This window comes from Schistocerca cancellata, chromosome 10 (assembly GCF_023864275.1).
Source record: "Schistocerca cancellata isolate TAMUIC-IGC-003103 chromosome 10, iqSchCanc2.1, whole genome shotgun sequence".
Taxonomy (NCBI): Eukaryota; Metazoa; Arthropoda; class Insecta; order Orthoptera; family Acrididae; genus Schistocerca; species Schistocerca cancellata.
The window spans coordinates 16,307,308-16,327,069 of NC_064635.1; the positions used below are offsets into that span (position 1 = coordinate 16,307,308).

The following is a 19,762-nucleotide window of genomic DNA, read 5'->3' on the forward strand; positions in this document are numbered from 1 at the left end:
AGACCAAGAGATGAATACACTAAGCAGATTCAGAAGGATGTAGGTTGCAGTAAGTACTGGGAGATGAAGAAGCTTGCTCAGGATAGAGTAGTATGAAGACTTGCATCAAACTAGTCTTCGGACAGAAGATGTTCCTCTAAACAGTAAACACGGGACACAAAAGATACTTCCCTTACTTTGAGAGTATACCAAATATAGCTTTTGTTGTTTATAGCCACGCCTCATAGTTCTGAAAAACAAACCTTTATTTACGTACCACCGAAAGTCATTACATTAACTTTATGAACTGCAGAAGGCCGAATTCTGTGCCGTAGACCTTGTTTAGGGATATGATCGAGAAAGAATGAATTTATTATCCATATCGCACGATCGTCAGAAACTATATCACTATCATCGTTCACATTATATACGTCATTTGAGCCAACTGAAATGATTTCTTGCGCGCCGTTACTATTGTTTCCTATAGCGTAAACGCTTGACTAAGATAAATCACTCGCTGCACTATTTTCGATACTTATTTTTAGATTTATAGAAGGCTTTCGACACAGTTCCTCACAAGCGTGCCTATGGAATACCGCCTCAGTTGTACGACTGGATTCGTGATTTCCTGTCAGAAAGGTCACAGTTCGTAGTAATAGACGGAAAGTCATCGACTGAAACAAAAGTAATATCCGGCTTTCCCCAAAGGAAGTGTCCTAGGCTATCTATTTTTCGTGATCTATATTAACAACATAGGAGACAATCTGAGTAGCCGTCTTAGATTGTTTGCAGACGATGCTGTCATTTACCATCTTGTAATGTCATCAGATGACCAAAACGAATTGCAAAATGATTTACATAATATATCTGTATGGTGCGAAAAGTGGCAATTGACCATGAATAAAGAAAAGTGTGAAGTTATTCACATGAGTACTAGAAGAAATCCGCTAACTTTCGATTACGCGATAAATCACACAAATCTGAAGGCTGCAAATTCAACTAAACAGAGATTACAATTACAAATAACCTAAATTGTAACGATCGCATCGATAATGTTGTGGATAGAGCAAACCAAAGACTGCGATTCATTGGCAGAACATTTAGAAGGTGCAACAGGTTTGCTAAAGAGACTGCATATACCACGCTTGTCCGCCCTATTCTGGAGTATTGCTGTGCTGTGTGGGATCCGCATCAGGTGGAACTGACAGATGACGTCGAAAAATTTCAAAGAATGGCAGCTCTTTTAGTTTTATCGCGAAATAGATCAGATAGTGCCACACACATGATACGTGAATGGGAGTTGTTGTTTTTTCTTCAGTCCTGAGACTGGTTTGATGCAGCTCTCCATGCTACTCTATCCTGTGCAAGCTTCTTCATCTCCCAGTACTTACTGCAATCTACATCCTTCTGAATCTACTTAGCGCATGCATCTCTTGGTCTCCCTCTACGATTTTTACCCTCCACGCTGCCCTCCAATACTAAATTGGTGATCCCTTGATGCCTCAGAACATGTCCTACCAACCGGTCCCTTCTTCTTGTCAAGTTGTGGCACAAACTCCTCTTCTCCCCAATTCTATTCAATACTTCCTCACTAGCACTAGTTATGTAATCTATGCATCTAATCTTCAGCATTATTCTCTAGCACCACATTTCAAAAGCTTCTATTCTCTTCTTGTCCAAACTATTTATCGTTCATGTTTCACTTCCATACATGGCTACCCTCCATACAAATACTTTCAGAAACGACTTCCCGACACTTAAATCTATACTCGATGTCGACAAATTTCTCTTCTTCAGAAACGCTTTCCTTGCCATTGCCAGTCTACATTTTATATCCTCTCTACTTCGACCATCATAAGTTATTTTGCTCCCCAAATAGCAAAACTCCTTTACTACTTTAAGTGTCTCATTTCATAATCTAATTCCCTCAGCGTCACCCGACTTAATTCGACTACATTCCATTATCCATGGGAGTAGCAGTCATTAAAACAAAGGCGTTGTTCGTTGCGACGGTATCTTCTCATGAAATTTCAATCACCAGTTTTCCCCTCCGACTGCGAGAAGATTCTGTTGGCACCCACCTACATAGGGAGAAATGATCATGACGATAAAATAAGAGAAACCAGTGCTAGCACAGAATAATTTAAGCGCTCATCTTTCCCGCGTGCCGTTCGAGAGTGGAAGGGTAGAGAGACAGCTTGAAGGTGGTTCATTGAACCCTCTGCCAGGCACTTTATTGTGAATAGCAGAGTAATCACGTAGATGTAGATATGATTAGTACTAACACCAGACAACTGCACAATTTACAGTTCAAACAGAACTGCCAGCCAATGGCTGGCTATTTGAATGAGTGGCGGTATTTTCTCTGGATTTCAAGTTTGGAAGGGAATTGCTGAGTGTCTGAACTGGCTACTCCTATGACAGTATTGGTGGCCTCTCCTATCACGAAGGAACGAGATTCCATCGTATGCCATATAAGTACGCACGATACTGAATAACGGTCACACTTTCACGACCTAACGTCATGTCAAAAACAGACGCTGTCCTTTTTCCGTTGCTTGACCAGATCGTTCATGAAATTTGAGCTGATTGTTGCCAGTGTTATTCATATTCATTTCGTTGCAAGTAAAGTCTTGTCAAGAGCTATGAATAAAATGTTTTGAAATAATAGTAACAGCTTATAAATCATCCCTTAAAATAAGCCGCCCCTTAAATTCCTCTGTTCTAGGCAGCTCCCTAGACTGCAGTGACCTAAATACGCCTCTGCCAGCGAGTAAACAATAGAGCTCTCTTTCTCTCCCTCTCTTTCTCTCACTCTCTCTCTCTCTCTCACACACACACACAGACACACACACACACACACACACACACACACACACACACACACACACACACGCTGACGCAACCTTTAGTTCACATTTTTTTGAATATCCAAGATAGTGGGCACGTAGTCCATATTACTCGCATAGGTTGCAGATTACCTGATACGTTCGTAATAGACTCCGGAAGGTTTTCAATTGTTACTTCTGTACGTGTGTTCCTCGTATAAGGCACACAAATTATAATTCTCATTAAAGTGATAGTGAAGTATTATTTTCTCTCCACACCATTCCATACGCTGATACCGACATGTCTCACGATTCACATCGGATCGATAGTGAAGTATTATTTTCTCTCCGCACCATTCCATACGCTGATACCGACATGTCTCACGATGCACATCGGATCGATAGTGAAGTATTATTTTCTCTCCGCACCATTCCATACGCTGATACCGACATGTCTCACGATGCACATCGGATCGATAGTGAAGTATTATTTTCTCTCCGCACCATTCCATACGCTGATACCGACATGTCGCACGATGCACATCGGATCGATAGTGAAGTATTATCTTCTCTCCACACCATTCCATACGCTGATACCGACATTTCTCACTATGCACATCGGATCGATAGTGAAGTATTATTTTCTCTCCACACCATTCCATACGCTGATACCGACATGTCTCACGATGCACATCGGATCGATAGTGAAGTATTATTTTCTCTCCACACCATTCCATACGCTGATACCGACATGTCTCACGATGCACATCGGATCGATAGTGAAGTATTATTTTCTCTCCACACCATTCCATACGCTGATACCGACATGTCTCACGATGCACATCGGATCGATAGTGAAGTATTATTTTCTCTCCACACCATTGCATACGCTGATACCGACATGTCTCACGATGCACATCGGATCGATAGTGAAGTATTATTTTCTCTCCGCACCATTCCATACGCTGATACCGACGTTTCTCACGATGCACATCGGATCGATAGTGAAGTATTATTTTCTCTCCGCACCATTCCATACGCTGATACCGACATTTCTCACTATGCACATCGGATCGATAGCAGCACGATAAGTGCCGAAACAAGAATACCAGTTGTATCGTAAAGTGAGACACTGATGGTACGTAACGCTCTTCAAATTGGTCTAATAAACTCCTAAGAACATTGCTTTAAAGGGTACCAAAGTACAAAGAAGTGAAATAAAAACAGTGGGAATATGTTTTGGAATTAATTATTATTATAAAAAAATGTCATCAACGAGCAACAATACTGTACACAAACATAACGATTGATAACAAGATGATGGGAGGAGTATTCCCTGAGAGATGGCTGTGCGACGGATGGGGTGCAGAGGCGCAGATGTGGCGAATGTCAGTCAGTCGGACCTCTTTGAAGTGACCTGCGAACAGAAGACAGACAGTAGCTGGTAAAATCAGCCGAAAGCCAGTAAACAGATACTGTACAACAGTGCGCTGCATTCCTACAAAAGCCGTTAATTTAGTGACATTTATACTCGTATCAATGTTAAGCAAATGGGTTGAACTGTGTATTTGTGATCCTGGCACAGTACACAGCAAGAGAACATTGTGCTGGATAATGGCGTGAAAGCTGAAATCTAGATTGTACAGAAGAAAAATACAGTAACACACAAATGGCGGTGTGTATTCTTTCAAAAAATAGTGTACGAATGTCGTTCAGCACCATCGAAAACATTTTAAGCTTCTAGGACTTAACAAGAACAGGAAGTATAACAGCAGAACTTGTAAGTTTAAACGCTACATTTGACTTTGTATGTAACCGTACTGAACATGTGTTATTTCTTACAACGAAACTGCATTTGTTCAGTTGCACATAGATATAATCCGAAAATCAAGAACGAAGTATTTATCACCTGTTGAACATTCTGAGTGCCATTGGGCCATAGAGCAAACACAATGTTCACATGAGAATATTCTAAATGGTAATCAAAGTCACGGACAAACTCAGGAGATAAATCTGTGGCCCACGTAGATACAATGAATTTTTTAAGTACTATTTGTGCCTTGTTTTTAACTATAGTTGATACATCATTTCAAATTTGCAATTAGGTTCAACTCCCTGGCCAGATAAACTGCGCAGAGAAAGGGTCTTCCACGTTCAGCCCAGTGTGCACTGCCTTCAGATTCCTTGCCAGATGAAAACTGTGTGGCAGACTGGGACTCGAACCTGGAACCTTTCATGGGCATCTGCACTGGAGAAGGTGGTTCCATTGGCCATCGACGCGAAACAATTGCATGAATGTGATGTGTCCGTTCCTTCACGCTGTGCATCCATATAATACACTACTGGCCATTAAACTTGTTACACCACGAAGATGACGTGTTACAGACGCGAAATTTAACCGACAGGAAGAAGATACTGTGATATGCCAGTGATTAGCTTTTCAGAGCATTCACACAATGTTGGCGTCGGTGGCGACACCTACATCGTGCTGACATGAGGAAAGTTTCCAACCAATGTCTCATACACAAACAGTAGTTGACCGGCGTTGCCTGGTGAAACGTTGTTGTGATGCCTTGTGTAAGGAGGAGAAACGCGTACCATCACGTTTCCGACTTTGATAAAGGTCGGATTGTAGCCTATCGCGATTGCGGTTCATCGTGTCGCGACATTGCTGCTCGCGTTGGTCGAGATCCAATGACTGTTAGCAGAATATGGAATAGGTGGGTTCAGGAGGGTAATACGGAACGCGGTGCTGGATCCCAACGGCCTCGTATCACTAGCAGTCGAGATGACAGGCATCTTATCCGCATGGCTGTAACGTATCGTGCAGCCACGTCTCGATCCCTGAGTCAATGGATGGGGACGTTTGCAAGACAACAACCATCTACACGAACAGTTCGACAACGTTTGCAGCAGCATGGTCTATCAACTCGGAGACCGTAGCTGCGGTTACCGCTGACGCTGCATCACAGACAGGAGCGCCTACGATGGTGTACTCAACGACGAACCTGGGTGCACGAATGGCAAAACGTCATTTTTCGGATGAATCCGGGTTCTAGAATGAGATTTTCACTCTGCAGCGGAGTGTGCGCTGATATGAAACTTCCTGGCAGATTAAAACTGTGTGCCGGACCGAGACTCGAACTCGGGACCCTTTCCTATGGCGGGCAAGTGCTCTACCAACTGAGCTACCCAAATACGACTCACGCCGTGTCCTCACAGCTTTACTTTTGGCAGTACCTCGTGTCCTACCTTCCAAACTTAACAGAAGCTCTTCTGCGAACATGGACGGGGCGTGAGTCGTGCTTGGGTAGCTCAGTTGGTAGAGCACTTGCCCGCGAGAGGCAAAGGTCCCGAGTTCGAGTCTCGTTCCGGCACACAGTTTTAATCTGCCAGGAAGTTTTTATCCAGGTTCTGTTTACTGCATCATGATGGTCGCATCCGTGTTTGGCGACATCGCGGTGAAGGCCCATTGGAAGCGTGTATTCGTCATCGCCTTACTGGCGTATCACCCGGTGTAATGGTATGGGATCACGTCTCGGTCACCTCTCGTTCCCGTTGACGGCACTTTGAACAGTGGACGTTACATTTCAGATGTGTTACGACCCGTGGCACTACCCTTCATTTGATCCCTGCGAAAGCCTACATTTCAGCAGGATAATGCACGACCGCATGTTGCAGGTCCTGTCTGGGCCTTTCTGGATACAGAAAATGTTCGACTGCTGCCCTGGCGAGCACATTCTCCGGATCTCTCACCAACTGAAAACGGCTGGTCAATGGTAGCCGAGCAACTGGTTCGTCACAATGCGCCATTCACTACTCACTATGAACTGTGGTATCGTGTTGAAGCTGCATGGGCAGCTGTACCTGTACTCGCCATCCAAGCTCTGTTTGACTCAATGCCCCTGTGTATCAAGGCCGTTATTACGGGCAGAGGTTCTAGGCGCCCAGTCCGGAACTGCGCGACTGCTACGGTGGCAGGTTTGACTCCTGCCTCGGGCATGGATGTTTGTGATGTGGTTAGGTTTAAGTAGTTCTATGTTCTAGGGGACTGATGACATCAGAACTTAAGTCCCATAGTACTGAGAGCCATTTATGCCATTACGGCCAGAGGTGGTTGAAAATGGCTCTGAGCACTATGGGACTTAACTTCTGAGGTCATCAGTGCCCTAGAAGTTAAAACTACTTAAACCTAAGTAACCTAAGAACATCACACACATCCATGCCCGAGAAAGAATTCGAACCTGCGACCGTAGCGGAAGCGCTGTTGCAGATTGTAGCTCCTAGAACCGCTCGGCTACCCCGGCCGGCCAGAGGCGGTTGTTCTGGATACTTATTTCTCAGGATCTATGCACACAAATTGAGTGAAAATGTAATCACATGTCAGTTCTAGTATCATATATTTGTCCAATGAGTACCTGTCTGTCATCTGCATTTCTTCTTGGTGTAGCAATTTAAATGGCCAAGCAGAAGGAGGGAAAAATACCTTTGCATAAAAAAGGGGATAGATCTGAAGTCAACAATTACCGTCCAATCTCCCTTCTAACAGATTTATCCAAAATTGTTGAGAACGTAATGTATTCAAGAGTAGCTTCACATATCTGTAAAAATGAAGTACTAAAAATATGTCAGTTTGGTTTCTAGAAAGATTTTTCAACGGAAAATGCCATATATGCTTTCACCAATCAAATTTTGAATGATATGAATAACCGAACACCACCCATTGGGATTTTATGTGATCTCTCAAAGGCTTTTGATTGTGTAAATCATGAAATTCTGCTACACAAGCTCAAATATTGTGGCATGAGTGGGACAGTGCACAAATGGTTTAATTCGTACCTAACTGGAAGAATGCAGAAAGTTGAAATAAGCAGTTCTCATAATATGCAAAGATCAGCACGTTCCTCAAACTGGGGAACTATCAAGAATGGGGTTCCACAAGGGTCGGTCTTGGGTCCTTTGTTGTTCTTAATATATATTAATTACTTGCCATTCTATGTTCATGAAGAGGCAAAGTTAGTTCTCTTTGCTGATGATACAAGTATAGTAATCACACCTGACAAACAAGAATTAACTGATGAAATTGTCAATAATGTCTTTCAGAAAATTACTAAGTGGTTCGTTGTAAACGGACTCTCACTGAGTTTTGATAAGACACAGTACATACAGTTCTGTACAGTAAATGGTATGACGCCATTAATAAATATAGACCTTAATCAGAAGCATATAGCTAAAATAGAATATTCAAACTTTTTAGGTGTGTCGATTGATGAGAGATTAAATTGGAAGAAACACATTGATGATCTGCTGAAACGTTTGAGTTCAGCTACTTATGCAATAAGGGTCATTGCAAATTTTGGTGATAAACACCTTACAAGGAAACCTCCCCATCGCACCCCCCTCAGATTTAGTTATACGTTGGCACAATGGATAGGCCTTGAAAAACTGAACAAAGATCAATCGAGAAAAGAGGAAGAAGTTGTGTGGAACTATGAAAAAATAAGAAAAATATACAAAGTGAATAGTCCATGCGAAGATAAGCAACATCAAGGATAGCGTGAGCTCAGGAGCGCCGTGGTCCCGTGGTTAGCGTGAGCAACTGCGGAACGACAGGTCCTTGGTTGAAGTCTTCCCTTGAGTGAAAAGTTTACTTTCTTTATTTTCGCAAAGTTATGATCTGTCCGTTCGTTCATTGACGTCTCTGTTCACTGTAATAAGTTTGGTGTCTGTGTTTTGCGACCGCACCGCAGAACCGTGCGATTAGTAGACGAAAGGACGTGCCTCTGCAATGGGAACCGAAAACATTTGATCGGAAGGTCATAGGTCAACCGATTCCTCCACAGGAAAAGACGTATGATAGATGCTATACGACACTGGTGACGGCATGTGCGTCACATGACAGGAATATGTTGTCAACCCACCTAACTTGTACACTTGGCGAATGGGTAAACAGATTCTTCTACCTTGCCCGAGTTAGGTTTTCATGTGGATGTGATAATCACTCCCAAAAAAGTGATGAAAACGTAAGAGTTTGTCACATAAACTGCAACAAATGAAGGCAACAGTTCCACAGTCGCACAGTTTTCCCTGTGCTCTGTCAAAACATATACTTTTAACGCTTTCAAATTTTTCCGTGTGTAGACCGTCAAATCCTGCATATGTCCAAGCAAATCTGAACATGTCCTGGAATTTTGGAGAGCGAAGTTGATTATGTGTGAGTACCTGAACTTTGATAATTGTCTGAAAATAAAAAATAAAACTTTTCGCTCAAGGGAAGATTTGAACCAAGGATCTCTCGCTCCGCAGCCGCTCAGGCTAACCACGGGACCACGGCGATCCTAACCTTCCGTACTCCTTGATGTTGCCTTTCTTTGCATGGACTACTCAGTCGGTATACAGGGTGATTCAAAAAGAATACCACAACTTTAGGAATTTAAAACTCTGCAACGACAAAAGGCAGAGCTAAGCACTATCTGTCGGCGAATTAAGGGAGCTATAAAGTTTCATTTAGTTGTACATTTGTTCGCTTGAGGCGCTGTTGACTAGGCGTCAGCGTCAGTTGATGCAAAGATGGCGACCGCTCAACAGAAAGCTTTTTGTGTTATTGAGTACGGCAGAAGTGAATCGACGAGAATCCGCAGGAAACAACTCAGTATGAACATGACTCGCCTAAGGTGAACGTTTTCTGTGCCATTTCAGCCAATAAAGTTTTTGGTCCCTTTTTCTTCGAAGGTGCTACTGCAACTGGACTACAGTATCTGGAGATGTTAGAGAATTGGCTGTTCCCTCAGCTCGAACAAGAAGCACAACAATTCATATTTCAGCAGGATGGAGCGCCACCACATTGGCACTTATCTGTCCGTAACTACCTGAACGTCAACTACCCGAGGCGATGGATCGGCCGCCAGGCAGCCCGTGACAGAGCACTTCATCACTGGCCTCCAAGAAGCCCTGATCTTACCCCCTGCGATTTTTTCTTATGGGGGTATGTTAAGGATATGGTGTTTTGGCCACCTCTCCCAGCCACCATTGATGATTTGAAACGAGAAATAACAGCAGCTATCCAAACCGTTACGCCTGATATGCTACAGAGAGTGTGGAACGGGTTGGAGTATCGGGTTGATATTGCTCGAGTGTCTGGAAGGGGCCATATTGAACATCTCTGAACTTGTTTCTGAGTGAAAAAAACTTTTTTAAATACTCTTTGTAATGGTGTATAACAGAAGGTTATATTATGTTTCTTTCATTAAATACACATTTTTAAAGTTGTGGTATTCTTTTTGAATCACCCTGTATTTTGCTTATTTTTTCACAATTCCACACAACTTCTCCCTGTTTTCTCGACTGATCTGTGTTCAGTTTTTCAAGGCCTATCCACTGTGCGAGCTTATAACTAAATCTGAGGGGGGGTGCGATGGGGAGGTTCCCTTGTTAGCAAATTAGCTTACTACGCCTATTTTCACTCATTGCTTGCATATGGCATCGTATTTTGGGGTAATTCATGACTGAGGAATACAGTATGTATTGCACAAAAGCGTGTGATCAGAATAATAGCTGCTTCAGTGGCGGTCCCGCCCACAGTCGGGCTCAGCCGGGGAAGTGGTGGACGTACCTGTTGTGCTCAGTGCCAGCCGCCGTGCTTGACGTAGTGGTGGATGTGCTTGACGACGGGGATGGTGACGGCGTACGGCCGGGGCACGGGCACGGGCACGTGCTTCTCGATGTGGACGGGGTAGGGCCGCTCCACGGGGACCGGGACGGGGCGCTCCACGGGGACCGCCACCGGCCGCTCCACGGGGATGGCCACGGTGCGCACGACGGGCACCGCGATGGGCTGCGGCACCTCCACGGGCACGGGGTACGGCTGGGGCACGGCCACCGCCACCGGGTGGGGGACGGCCACGGGCACTGGCTGGGGGACCCTCACCTCCACCTGCTTCACCACCGGCACCGCCACCGGCCGCTCCACCTCCACGTGCTCCGAGATGGGGACCGCGCCGGCCGCTGCAACAGACACGCCACCGGGCATCAGCGCACACTCGCTTCGGAACAGTCAGCGGGTGGCAAACCCAGATGCTCTGGGCTGGGCTCTGTACCTGCTGCTGAAACGTCACCACCACCTAACCTCAATACACCACTCGACATACTTTGGTACCCCTCCGTGTTCTTCGACAGCTGCACTGCACCTGCCACTAGAACTAAACGTCAGAGCTCATTACACAACTCAACACACTCCAAGAATCTGAATCATTCTGGCTGATGGCACAAAGAGAAGAGAAGAGGTTTCCATTCTGAAGGAATGGGGCACAGCAGGAAAGCCCTACCGAGAAGAAAATATCAGACTTCTGGTTAAACCTCTGTGCCCTGCACACCTTCTGCAAGCTCCTGCAATCCTCTCACATGGCCAGTATACCTTTTCACTATGTGCATAAAGTGTTGCATTCAGATCAGTGGTTAAGTTCAAATCGTTCAAATGGCTCTGAGCACTATGGGACTTGCCGGCCGCGGTGGTCTCGCGGTTCTAGGCGCTCAGTCGGAACCGCGCGACTGCAACGGTCGCAGGTTCGAATCCTGTCCTTGGGTTAGTTAGCTTTAAGTAGTTCTAAGTTCTAGGGGACTGATGACATCAGAAGTTAAGTCCCATAGTGGTTGAAATGGCTCTGAGCACTATGGGACTTAACATCTGTGGTCATCAGTCCCCTAGAACTTAGAACTACTTAAAGCTAACTAACCCAAGGACATCACACACATCCAAGCCCGAGGCAGGATTCGAACCTGCGACCGTTGCAGTCGCGCGGTTCCGACTGAGCGCCTACAACCGCGAGACCACCGCGGCCGGCAAGTCCCATAGTGCTCAGAGCCATTTGAACGATTTGAACTTAACCACTGATCTGAATGCAACACTTTACGCACATAGTGAAAAGGTTTCCGACGTGATTGTGGCCCCACGACGGGAATTAACAAACTTCGACCGCGGAACGGTAGTTGGAGTCAGACGGATGGGACATTCCAGTCCGACTATCGTCCGGCAAGTAAATATTCCGAGATTTACAGCGTCAAGACTGTGCCAGGAAGGCAAAATTCCAGACATTACCTCTCGCAGAGGCCACCAGGCTTCACTTCACGGCCCAGAGTCGCGGCGTTTTCGTAGCGTTGTCAGTGCTAACAGACAAGCAACACTGCACGAAACAACCATAGAAATCGCTATGGGACGTACTGCCAACGTATCTGTCAGTCAGAATACGGATAAAAAAAAATCACGTAGACGTGTCAAAGGGTGACGTACCATATCCACCTCCGTATCCGCCGCCGTATCCGCCGCCATATCCACCGCCATACCCAGCGCCGTCCAGCCCAACGCCCTGGCCGCCGTCGTGAATGACGCCTCGCTTCTTGACCACGTGGTGGACCTCCACCGGCTCGAACTCCACGTGCAGGTCGTACTCTGGAACCGGACCGGACTCCTGAGACAGGCAGCTGCCCGGCACCAGCGACAGCACCAACGCCGCCATCAGCACGGAGTTGTACAGCACCTGTCGTGGGAAAAAGAGAGGACGCGTGTCATGCCGAGGTCCACAAGACGCAGCAAGGGCTACGTCCACCTGCGTCAACACAACGCAAATACACTGGAGCGCCAAAGAAACTGCTATAGGCATTGTAATGTTGATGCATTAATTTGTTCTGAAAGTGGTGCTGATATTCAAGACAATAAAAGCGGGTTACGAGCTGTGAGCTATCTGGGGAAGTTAACCTTGCATTACTGAGCAACTGTTTCACCAGGTATCCAGTCTAGCTTACCAAATTCCCAACCAGACTAACATTAATTATAATCTTTTAATAGTTATCTTACGACAACCGGTGATGTATATACACTCCTGGAAATGGAAAAAACAACACATTGACACCGGTGTGTCAGACCCACCATACTTGCTCCGGACACTGCGAGAGGGCTGTACAAGCAATGATCACACGCACGGCACAGCGGACACACCAGGAATCGCGGTGTTGGCCGTCGAATGGCGCTAGCTGCGCAGCATTTGTGCACCGCCGCCGTCAGTGTCAGCCAGTTTGCCGTGGCATACGGAGCTCCATCGCAGTCTTTAACACTGGTAGCATGCCGTGACAGCGTGGACGTGAACCGTATGTGCAGTTGACGGACTTTGAGCGAGGGCGTATAGTGGGCATGCGGGAGGCCCGGTGGACGTACCGCCGAATTGCACAACACGTGGGGCGTGAGGTCTCCACAGTACATCGATGTTGTCGCCAGTGGTCGGCGGAAAGTGCACGTGCCCGTCGACCTGGGACCGGACCGCAGCGACGCACGGATGCACGCCAAGACCGTAGGATCCTACGCAGTGCCGTAGGGGACCGCACCGCCACTTCCCAGCAAATTAGGGACACTGTTGCTCCTGGGGTATCGGCGAGGACCATTCGCAACCGTCTCCATGAAGCTGGGCTACGGTCTCGCACACCGTTAGGCCGTCTTCCGCTCACGCCCCAACATCGTGCAGCCCGCCTCCAGTGGTGTCGCGACAGGCGTGAATGGAGGGACGAATGGAGACGTGTCGTCTTCAGCGATAAGAGTCGCTTCTGCCTTGGTGCCAATGATGGTCGTATGCGTGTTTTGCGCCGTGCAGGTGAGCGCCACAATCAGGACTGCATACGACCGAGGCACACAGGGCCAACACCCGGCATCATGGTGTGGGTAGCGATCTCCTACACTGGCTGTACACCACTGGTGATCGTCGAGGGGACACTGAATAGTGCACGGTACATCCAAACCGTCATCGAACCCATCGTTCTACCATTCCTAGACCGGCAAGGGAACTTGCTGTTCCAACAGGACAATGCACGTCCGCATCTATCCCGTGCCACCCAACGTGCTCTAGAAGGTGTAAGTCAACTACCCTGGCCAGCAAGATCTCCGGATCTGTCCCCCATTGAGCATGTTTGGGACTGGATGAAGCGTCGTCTCACGCAGTCTGCACGTCCAGCACGAACGCTGGTCCAACTGAGGCGCCAGGTGGAAATGGCATGGCAAGCCGTTCCACAGGACTACATCCAGCATCTCTACGATCGTCTCCATGGGAGAATAGCAGCCTGCATTGCTGCGAAAGGTGGATATACACTGTACTAGTGCCGACATTGTGCATGCTCTGTTGCCTGTGTCTATGTGCCTGTGGTTCTGTCAGTGTGATCATGTGATGTATCTGACCCCAGGAATGTGTCAATAAAGTTTCCCCTTCCTGGGACAATGAATTCACGGTGTTCTTATTTCAATTTCCAGGAGTGTATATATATATATATATAGAATTTAAATAAAAAGAAATAAATCAGTTTATATTTAGACATTTATTTTAACGTTGATCATTGTCCCGTTAAAATTTCAGCATATTAAACTTGATTCATAACTAAACTGGTGCCTTATTTAGGATTGTGAAAATGTGAGTTTGTAATCTTACGGAACACATCAAATATGGAGCCAAGATTGGGACACTGCATACAACACTGCATTCATATAATAACGCACGAAGAATGTTGAAACATATCCAAGAGGAAATTAACCACAACCAACCGATTCAATTTTCACCCAAAGAAGTTACGTTCGTAGCGCAATCCTGTCTGTCGTGAAATTACCACACACTGGTATACTAAATTCGTACTAACTCTCTGTGAAATCTTCCCGAAAAGAATAGCTGAGGGCTACTTTGATGATTACACCACATGCTTCACGGGGTCAAGTTGCTTTACACAAAGAGTTTAGCTCCACAATAATTTTGATAATTAAAATAAATTACATCGAAACGCAAAAGAAAAACCTCGAACTGGTTACTATTGACTTACTATTAACCCAATGGTCAAACAACTGTATAAGCACGTGGTACTGGTCTCACAAAGTACACCCCACGTGGGTTGAACATAAAGAAAAGTTGCTATATTGGAAAATATTGTGAAGACGAGACGTTATAATCTCACACACATTCGCATTTGAGATAGATGATTTTAGTTAGAGTTACGGATCCTCAACACGTGGTTCCACTTTACTCACAAAGTAGTGACAAAGCAACTACTGGAAGATATTCTGAACTTCACACTCGAATTACACTGCGTTGCAATTTAAGATAACATTAGAAATTTTAGAGCTAAACCTGAAATAAAGGTGATTAAATTTTCAGTTAGGCTGAACTTAACAAATCCATTGTCCTACTGACTTAGCAGAGACGCGCTTAGCCGGAGATCTTACCACTTCAGACGCTCGCCGCGGACTGACTGGCGTGGGCCTCTACCGAGGGTGCTTCACAGATACAAACGGAAGTGACCAGAGAGGCAGCTTCCTATACCAACATGACAAGGGATGGACAGGACCATACTAAGAATAGAAACCTCTTTGCTTTTAGAAAGCGTAGCTACCTGTTCCGACGTTGGTCCTACTGTTCTCTAGCAGACCGGCTTGTCTGCTACCATCGAGCATGCAACTAGAAATGCATTTGCTCATTCATCCTTTCACACAGAAGGGAAGGGGGATGACAGTATCTTATCATATACAGTATATAAAAGAAAGCACATGTAGGTTCGGTATGAGACTGTGTGACATGAATTACATATAAACTGTGTTTTAAAATGTAGTAGTGTGACAGATCGTTCTTGTTTATGTGTAAAGGTAACACGTTCCACTGCTCAGTCTCCTCCCAGACAGAGTCAGAAACAGCACAGTAAATTTAGAAGTGGAATGTATGCCGTAAATGACATCAGTTTTAAAAAATTAACATGAAAAGAATCCAACAGAGACCTTTCATAATGCGTATCCAAATACAGAGATATGTAAACAGGCAGAATACGGCGCTGCGGTCGGCAACACCTATATAAACAACAAGTCTCTGGCGCCGCTGTTAGATCGGTTACTGCGCTACAATGGCGTGTTATCAAGATTTAAATGAGTTTCAAAGGCGTCTTATAGTCGGCGCACGAGCGATGGGACACAGCATCTCCGAGGTAGCGATGAAGTGGAGATTTTCCCGTACGACCATTTCACGAGTGTACCGTGAATATCAGGAATCCGGCAAAACATCAAATCTCCGACCTCGCTGCGGCCGGAAAAACCTCGTGCAAGAAAGGACCAACGACAACTGAATAGTATCATGCAATTTGACATAAGCGCACCCCTTCCGCAAACTGCGGCAGATTCCAGTGCTGGGGCATCAACAAGTCTCAGGGTGCAAACCATTCAACGAAACATCATCGATATGGGTTTTCAGAGCCGAAGGCCCACTCATAACCCTTGATGACTGCACGACACAAAGCTTTACGCCTCGCCTGGGCCCTTCAACACCGACATTGGACTCTTTATTTTATTTTATTTACACGTCAAGTTCCGTAGGACCAAATTGAGGAGCGAATCTCCAAGGTCATGGAACTTGTCAGTACATGAACTTACAACATAAAAGTAATAACAGATAAAAATAAATGTTCATGAACCTGAGAAAAAGTCAGACCATAAGTTTAAGTAAACGCTATCAGCAATACAATAAGAATCAGCTTAATTTTTCAAGGAACTCCTCGACAGAATAGAAGGAGTGACCCATGAGGAAACTCTTCAGTTTCGATTTGAAAGCGCGTGGATTACTGCTAAGTTTTTTGAAGTCTAGTGGCAGCTTATTGCAAATGGATGCAGCAGTATACTGCACACCTTTTTGCACAAGAGTTACGCAACTCCGATCCAAATGGAGGTTTGATTTCTGCCGAGTATTAACCGAGTGAAAGCTGCTTTGAAAATAAACTAATAATGGTAACAAGAAACGACAATGAGGAATATAGATATTGAGAGACCAATGTCAAAATACCCAGACTCGTGAACAGAGGTCGACAAGAGGTTCGTGAACTCACACCACCTATTGCCCGAACCGCCCGTTTCTGAGCCAAAAATATCCTTCTAGAACGGGGAAGAGTTACCCCAAAACATAATACCATACGACATAAGTGAATTAAAATAAGCAAAGTAGACTAATTTACGGGTCGAAGTATAACTCACTTTTGATACCGTTCGAATAGTGAAAATGGCAGTATTAAGTCTTTGAACAAGATCCTGCACCTGGCCTTTCCACGACAGCTTACTATCTATCTGAACACCTAGAAATTTGAAATGTTCAGTTTCACGAATCATATACCCGTTCTGTGAGATTAAACCGTCAGGTTTTGTTGAATTGTGTGTTAGAAACTGTAAAAAGTGAGTCTTACTGTGATTCAACGTTAGTGTATTATCTACAAGCCATGAAGTGAGGTCATTTACTGCACTACGTGAAACCAAGTCAGTGTTGCACACAACATCCTTTACTACGAAGCTAGTGTCATCAGGAAACAGAAATATTTTAGAGATTTTAGAGTTACCCATAATACTAGAGGGCATATCATTTATATAAATAAGGAACAGGAGCGGCCCCAACAGTGATTCCTAGGGCACTCCTCCCCCACCCCCCACTTGACAGTATCCCACTGAGATCCCACATCACAGCAGTTATCAAAATTGTGAATAATGACCTTTTTGCTGCCTGTTGCTAAAGTAAGAGGTGAACCAATTGCGAGGTACTCCCTTTATTCCGTAATGGTCCAACTTCTGGAGCAATATTGTGAGATCAACACAGTCAAATGCCTTTGTTAAATCGAAAAATACGCCAAGCGTTCGAAACTTTTTGTTTAGCCCATCCAGTACCTCACAGAGAAAAGAGAATATAGCATTTTCAGTTGTCAAACGACTTCTAAAGTCGTTATATATATATATATATATATATATATATATATATATATATATATATATATATATATATATATATATATATAAGATAAGTCGTAGGGTAAGTATTGCCTCACGTGTTCCAACATTTCTACGTCGGCTTCTATCAGTTTTTCCATTTGCCTGTAAAGAATTCGCGTTAGTATTTTGCAGCTGTGACTTATTAAACTGACAGTTCGGTAATTTTCACATCTGTCAACACTTGCTTTCTTTGGGATTGGAATTATTATATTCTTCTTGAAGTCTGAGGGTATTACGCCTGTCTCATACATCTTGCTCGCCAGATGGTAGAGTTTCGTCAGGACTGGCTCTCCCAAGGCTGTCAGTAGTTCTAATGGAATGTTGTCTACTCCCAGGGCCTTGTTTCGACTCAGGTCTTTCAGTGCTCTGTCAAACTCTTCACGCAGTATCGTATCTCCCATTTCATCTTCATCTATATCGTCTTCCATTTCCATAATATTGTCGTCAAGTACATCGCCCTTGTATAGGCCCTCTATGTACTCCTTCCACCTTTCTGCTTTCCCTTCTTTGGTTAGAACAGGGTTTCGATCTGAGCTCTTGATATTCATGCAAGTGGTTCTCCTTTCTCCAAAGGTCTCTTTAATTTTCCTGTAGGCAGTATCTACCTTACCCCTAGTGAGATAAGCCTCTACATCCTTACATTTGTTCTCTAGCCATCCCTGCTTAGCCATTTTGCACTCTCCTGTCGATATCCACACCATATCGAGTACGAAAGTCAAGATGAACAGTTATTACTGACACACACTGCGCAAAACGTAGAACGCCTTCTGTTGTCCCGACGCCATTTTCACTAGAACTGGGGTGGGCACACACTGCTGCTATCTACCGGGAACTATGTAAAAGTCGAGAGTTTGCTCTTTCCAGCAGTACGTTGTTAACGTACATATCTCAAATAAGATAGTAGTTATGTATCGAAGGTTCTCGGGCGTCCAGGCGGATCCGATCGTCGAATTTCCACGATATTTCGGCGAATATGGAATGCACCACCTGATGATGGCGGAACGGTTATTCGCCGAAATATCGTGGGACTTCGACGATCGTATCCGGCTGGACGCCCGAGAACCTTGGATGCAGCACATTCGCCGGGAAAGCCACAGATCACAATTATAGTAGTTACGATTTTTTTTTAATCGGATTTGTGGTGATCGGAAATGGTGCTGGAGAGGAGAAAGTGCCCACTCGCTTCACGGAGCAACTGGAAAGGTGCGTTCAATCAGTCGGTCGGCAGCTCGGGGGAGCGCGCCGGTGGATTTCTCACGCCCCGGAGAAAGTGTCCGGAGATGGAGGGGTCTGGCTGGCGGCAGGTCCGCCTTTCACGGGCGGCAAGAGCGGCCGTTTATCCGGCCACGGCCGCCGCCGCCGCCGCCGCCGCCGCCTCGGACACGGGCCGGCTCTTCTCGGTGTTTTTGCTTTTTTTCCCGGCCGAGCAGCGAAAGTGGTCGCGCCGGCGGTCAAGGTGAGACCTGGCCTGGGCTGGGTTGGGCCGCCCGCTCTCCTTTCACCGTCACTCGGCTGACCGAACACCTCGGCGGGCCTCGCTCTCTCACACGCGGCGTCTGACGCCTCCTCCGCCGTGTGGGCAAAAGCCTTGCGTCATGCCTTCAACAGGGCGCCGACCTCGGCGATGAAATTTCGGGAATGCGGCCGCCACCTGCTGCTCTGCTCCACCGCAAACCACAGGTCAACACTTGATCCGTTGCCTCAAGGGTCGAGTTGGATAACGTTGACGTTGCGCTCGGTGATTTTTGCGGCGTCACTTCCCGCTGTTTCACGATGAGGAACCACTTTGTCATGTGAAATACAAAATAAGTTCCACGTGAATTAAAACAAACAAGAAGCAACTGTGTATGGGACCGGGACTAAAGCAGGAACTACACTACTGGCCATTAAAATTGCTACACCAAGAAGAAATGCAGATGATAAACGGCTATTCATTGGACAAATATATTATACTAGAACTGACATCTGATTACATTTTCTCGCAATTTGGGTGAATAGATCCTGATAAATCAGGACCGTAATAACAGCCTTGATGCGCCTTGACATTGAGGCAAACAGAGATTGGATGGCGTGTACAGGTACAGCTGCCCATGCAGCTTCAACACGATACCACAGTTCATCAAGAGTAGTGACTGGCGTATTGTGA

General features: G+C 45.6%; 1 protein-coding gene across 1 annotated transcript in view; it reads right to left on the bottom strand.

The window, feature by feature from the left end:
• Nucleotides 1–4,130: 4,130 nt before the first annotated feature.
• Nucleotides 4,131–19,762, bottom strand: part of LOC126106714 (cuticle protein 79-like) — a 35,985-nt gene continuing 20,353 nt past the window's right edge. The window contains exons 2-4 of the mRNA XM_049913095.1: nt 12,094–12,340; nt 10,420–10,811; nt 4,131–4,224 (exon numbers count right to left, since the gene is read on the bottom strand). Of these exons, the coding sequence (XP_049769052.1) occupies nt 10,429–10,811; nt 12,094–12,340 (630 nt within the window). The 3' untranslated portion in view covers nt 4,131–4,224; nt 10,420–10,428. The remainder of the gene's footprint in view (nt 4,225–10,419; nt 10,812–12,093; nt 12,341–19,762) is intronic.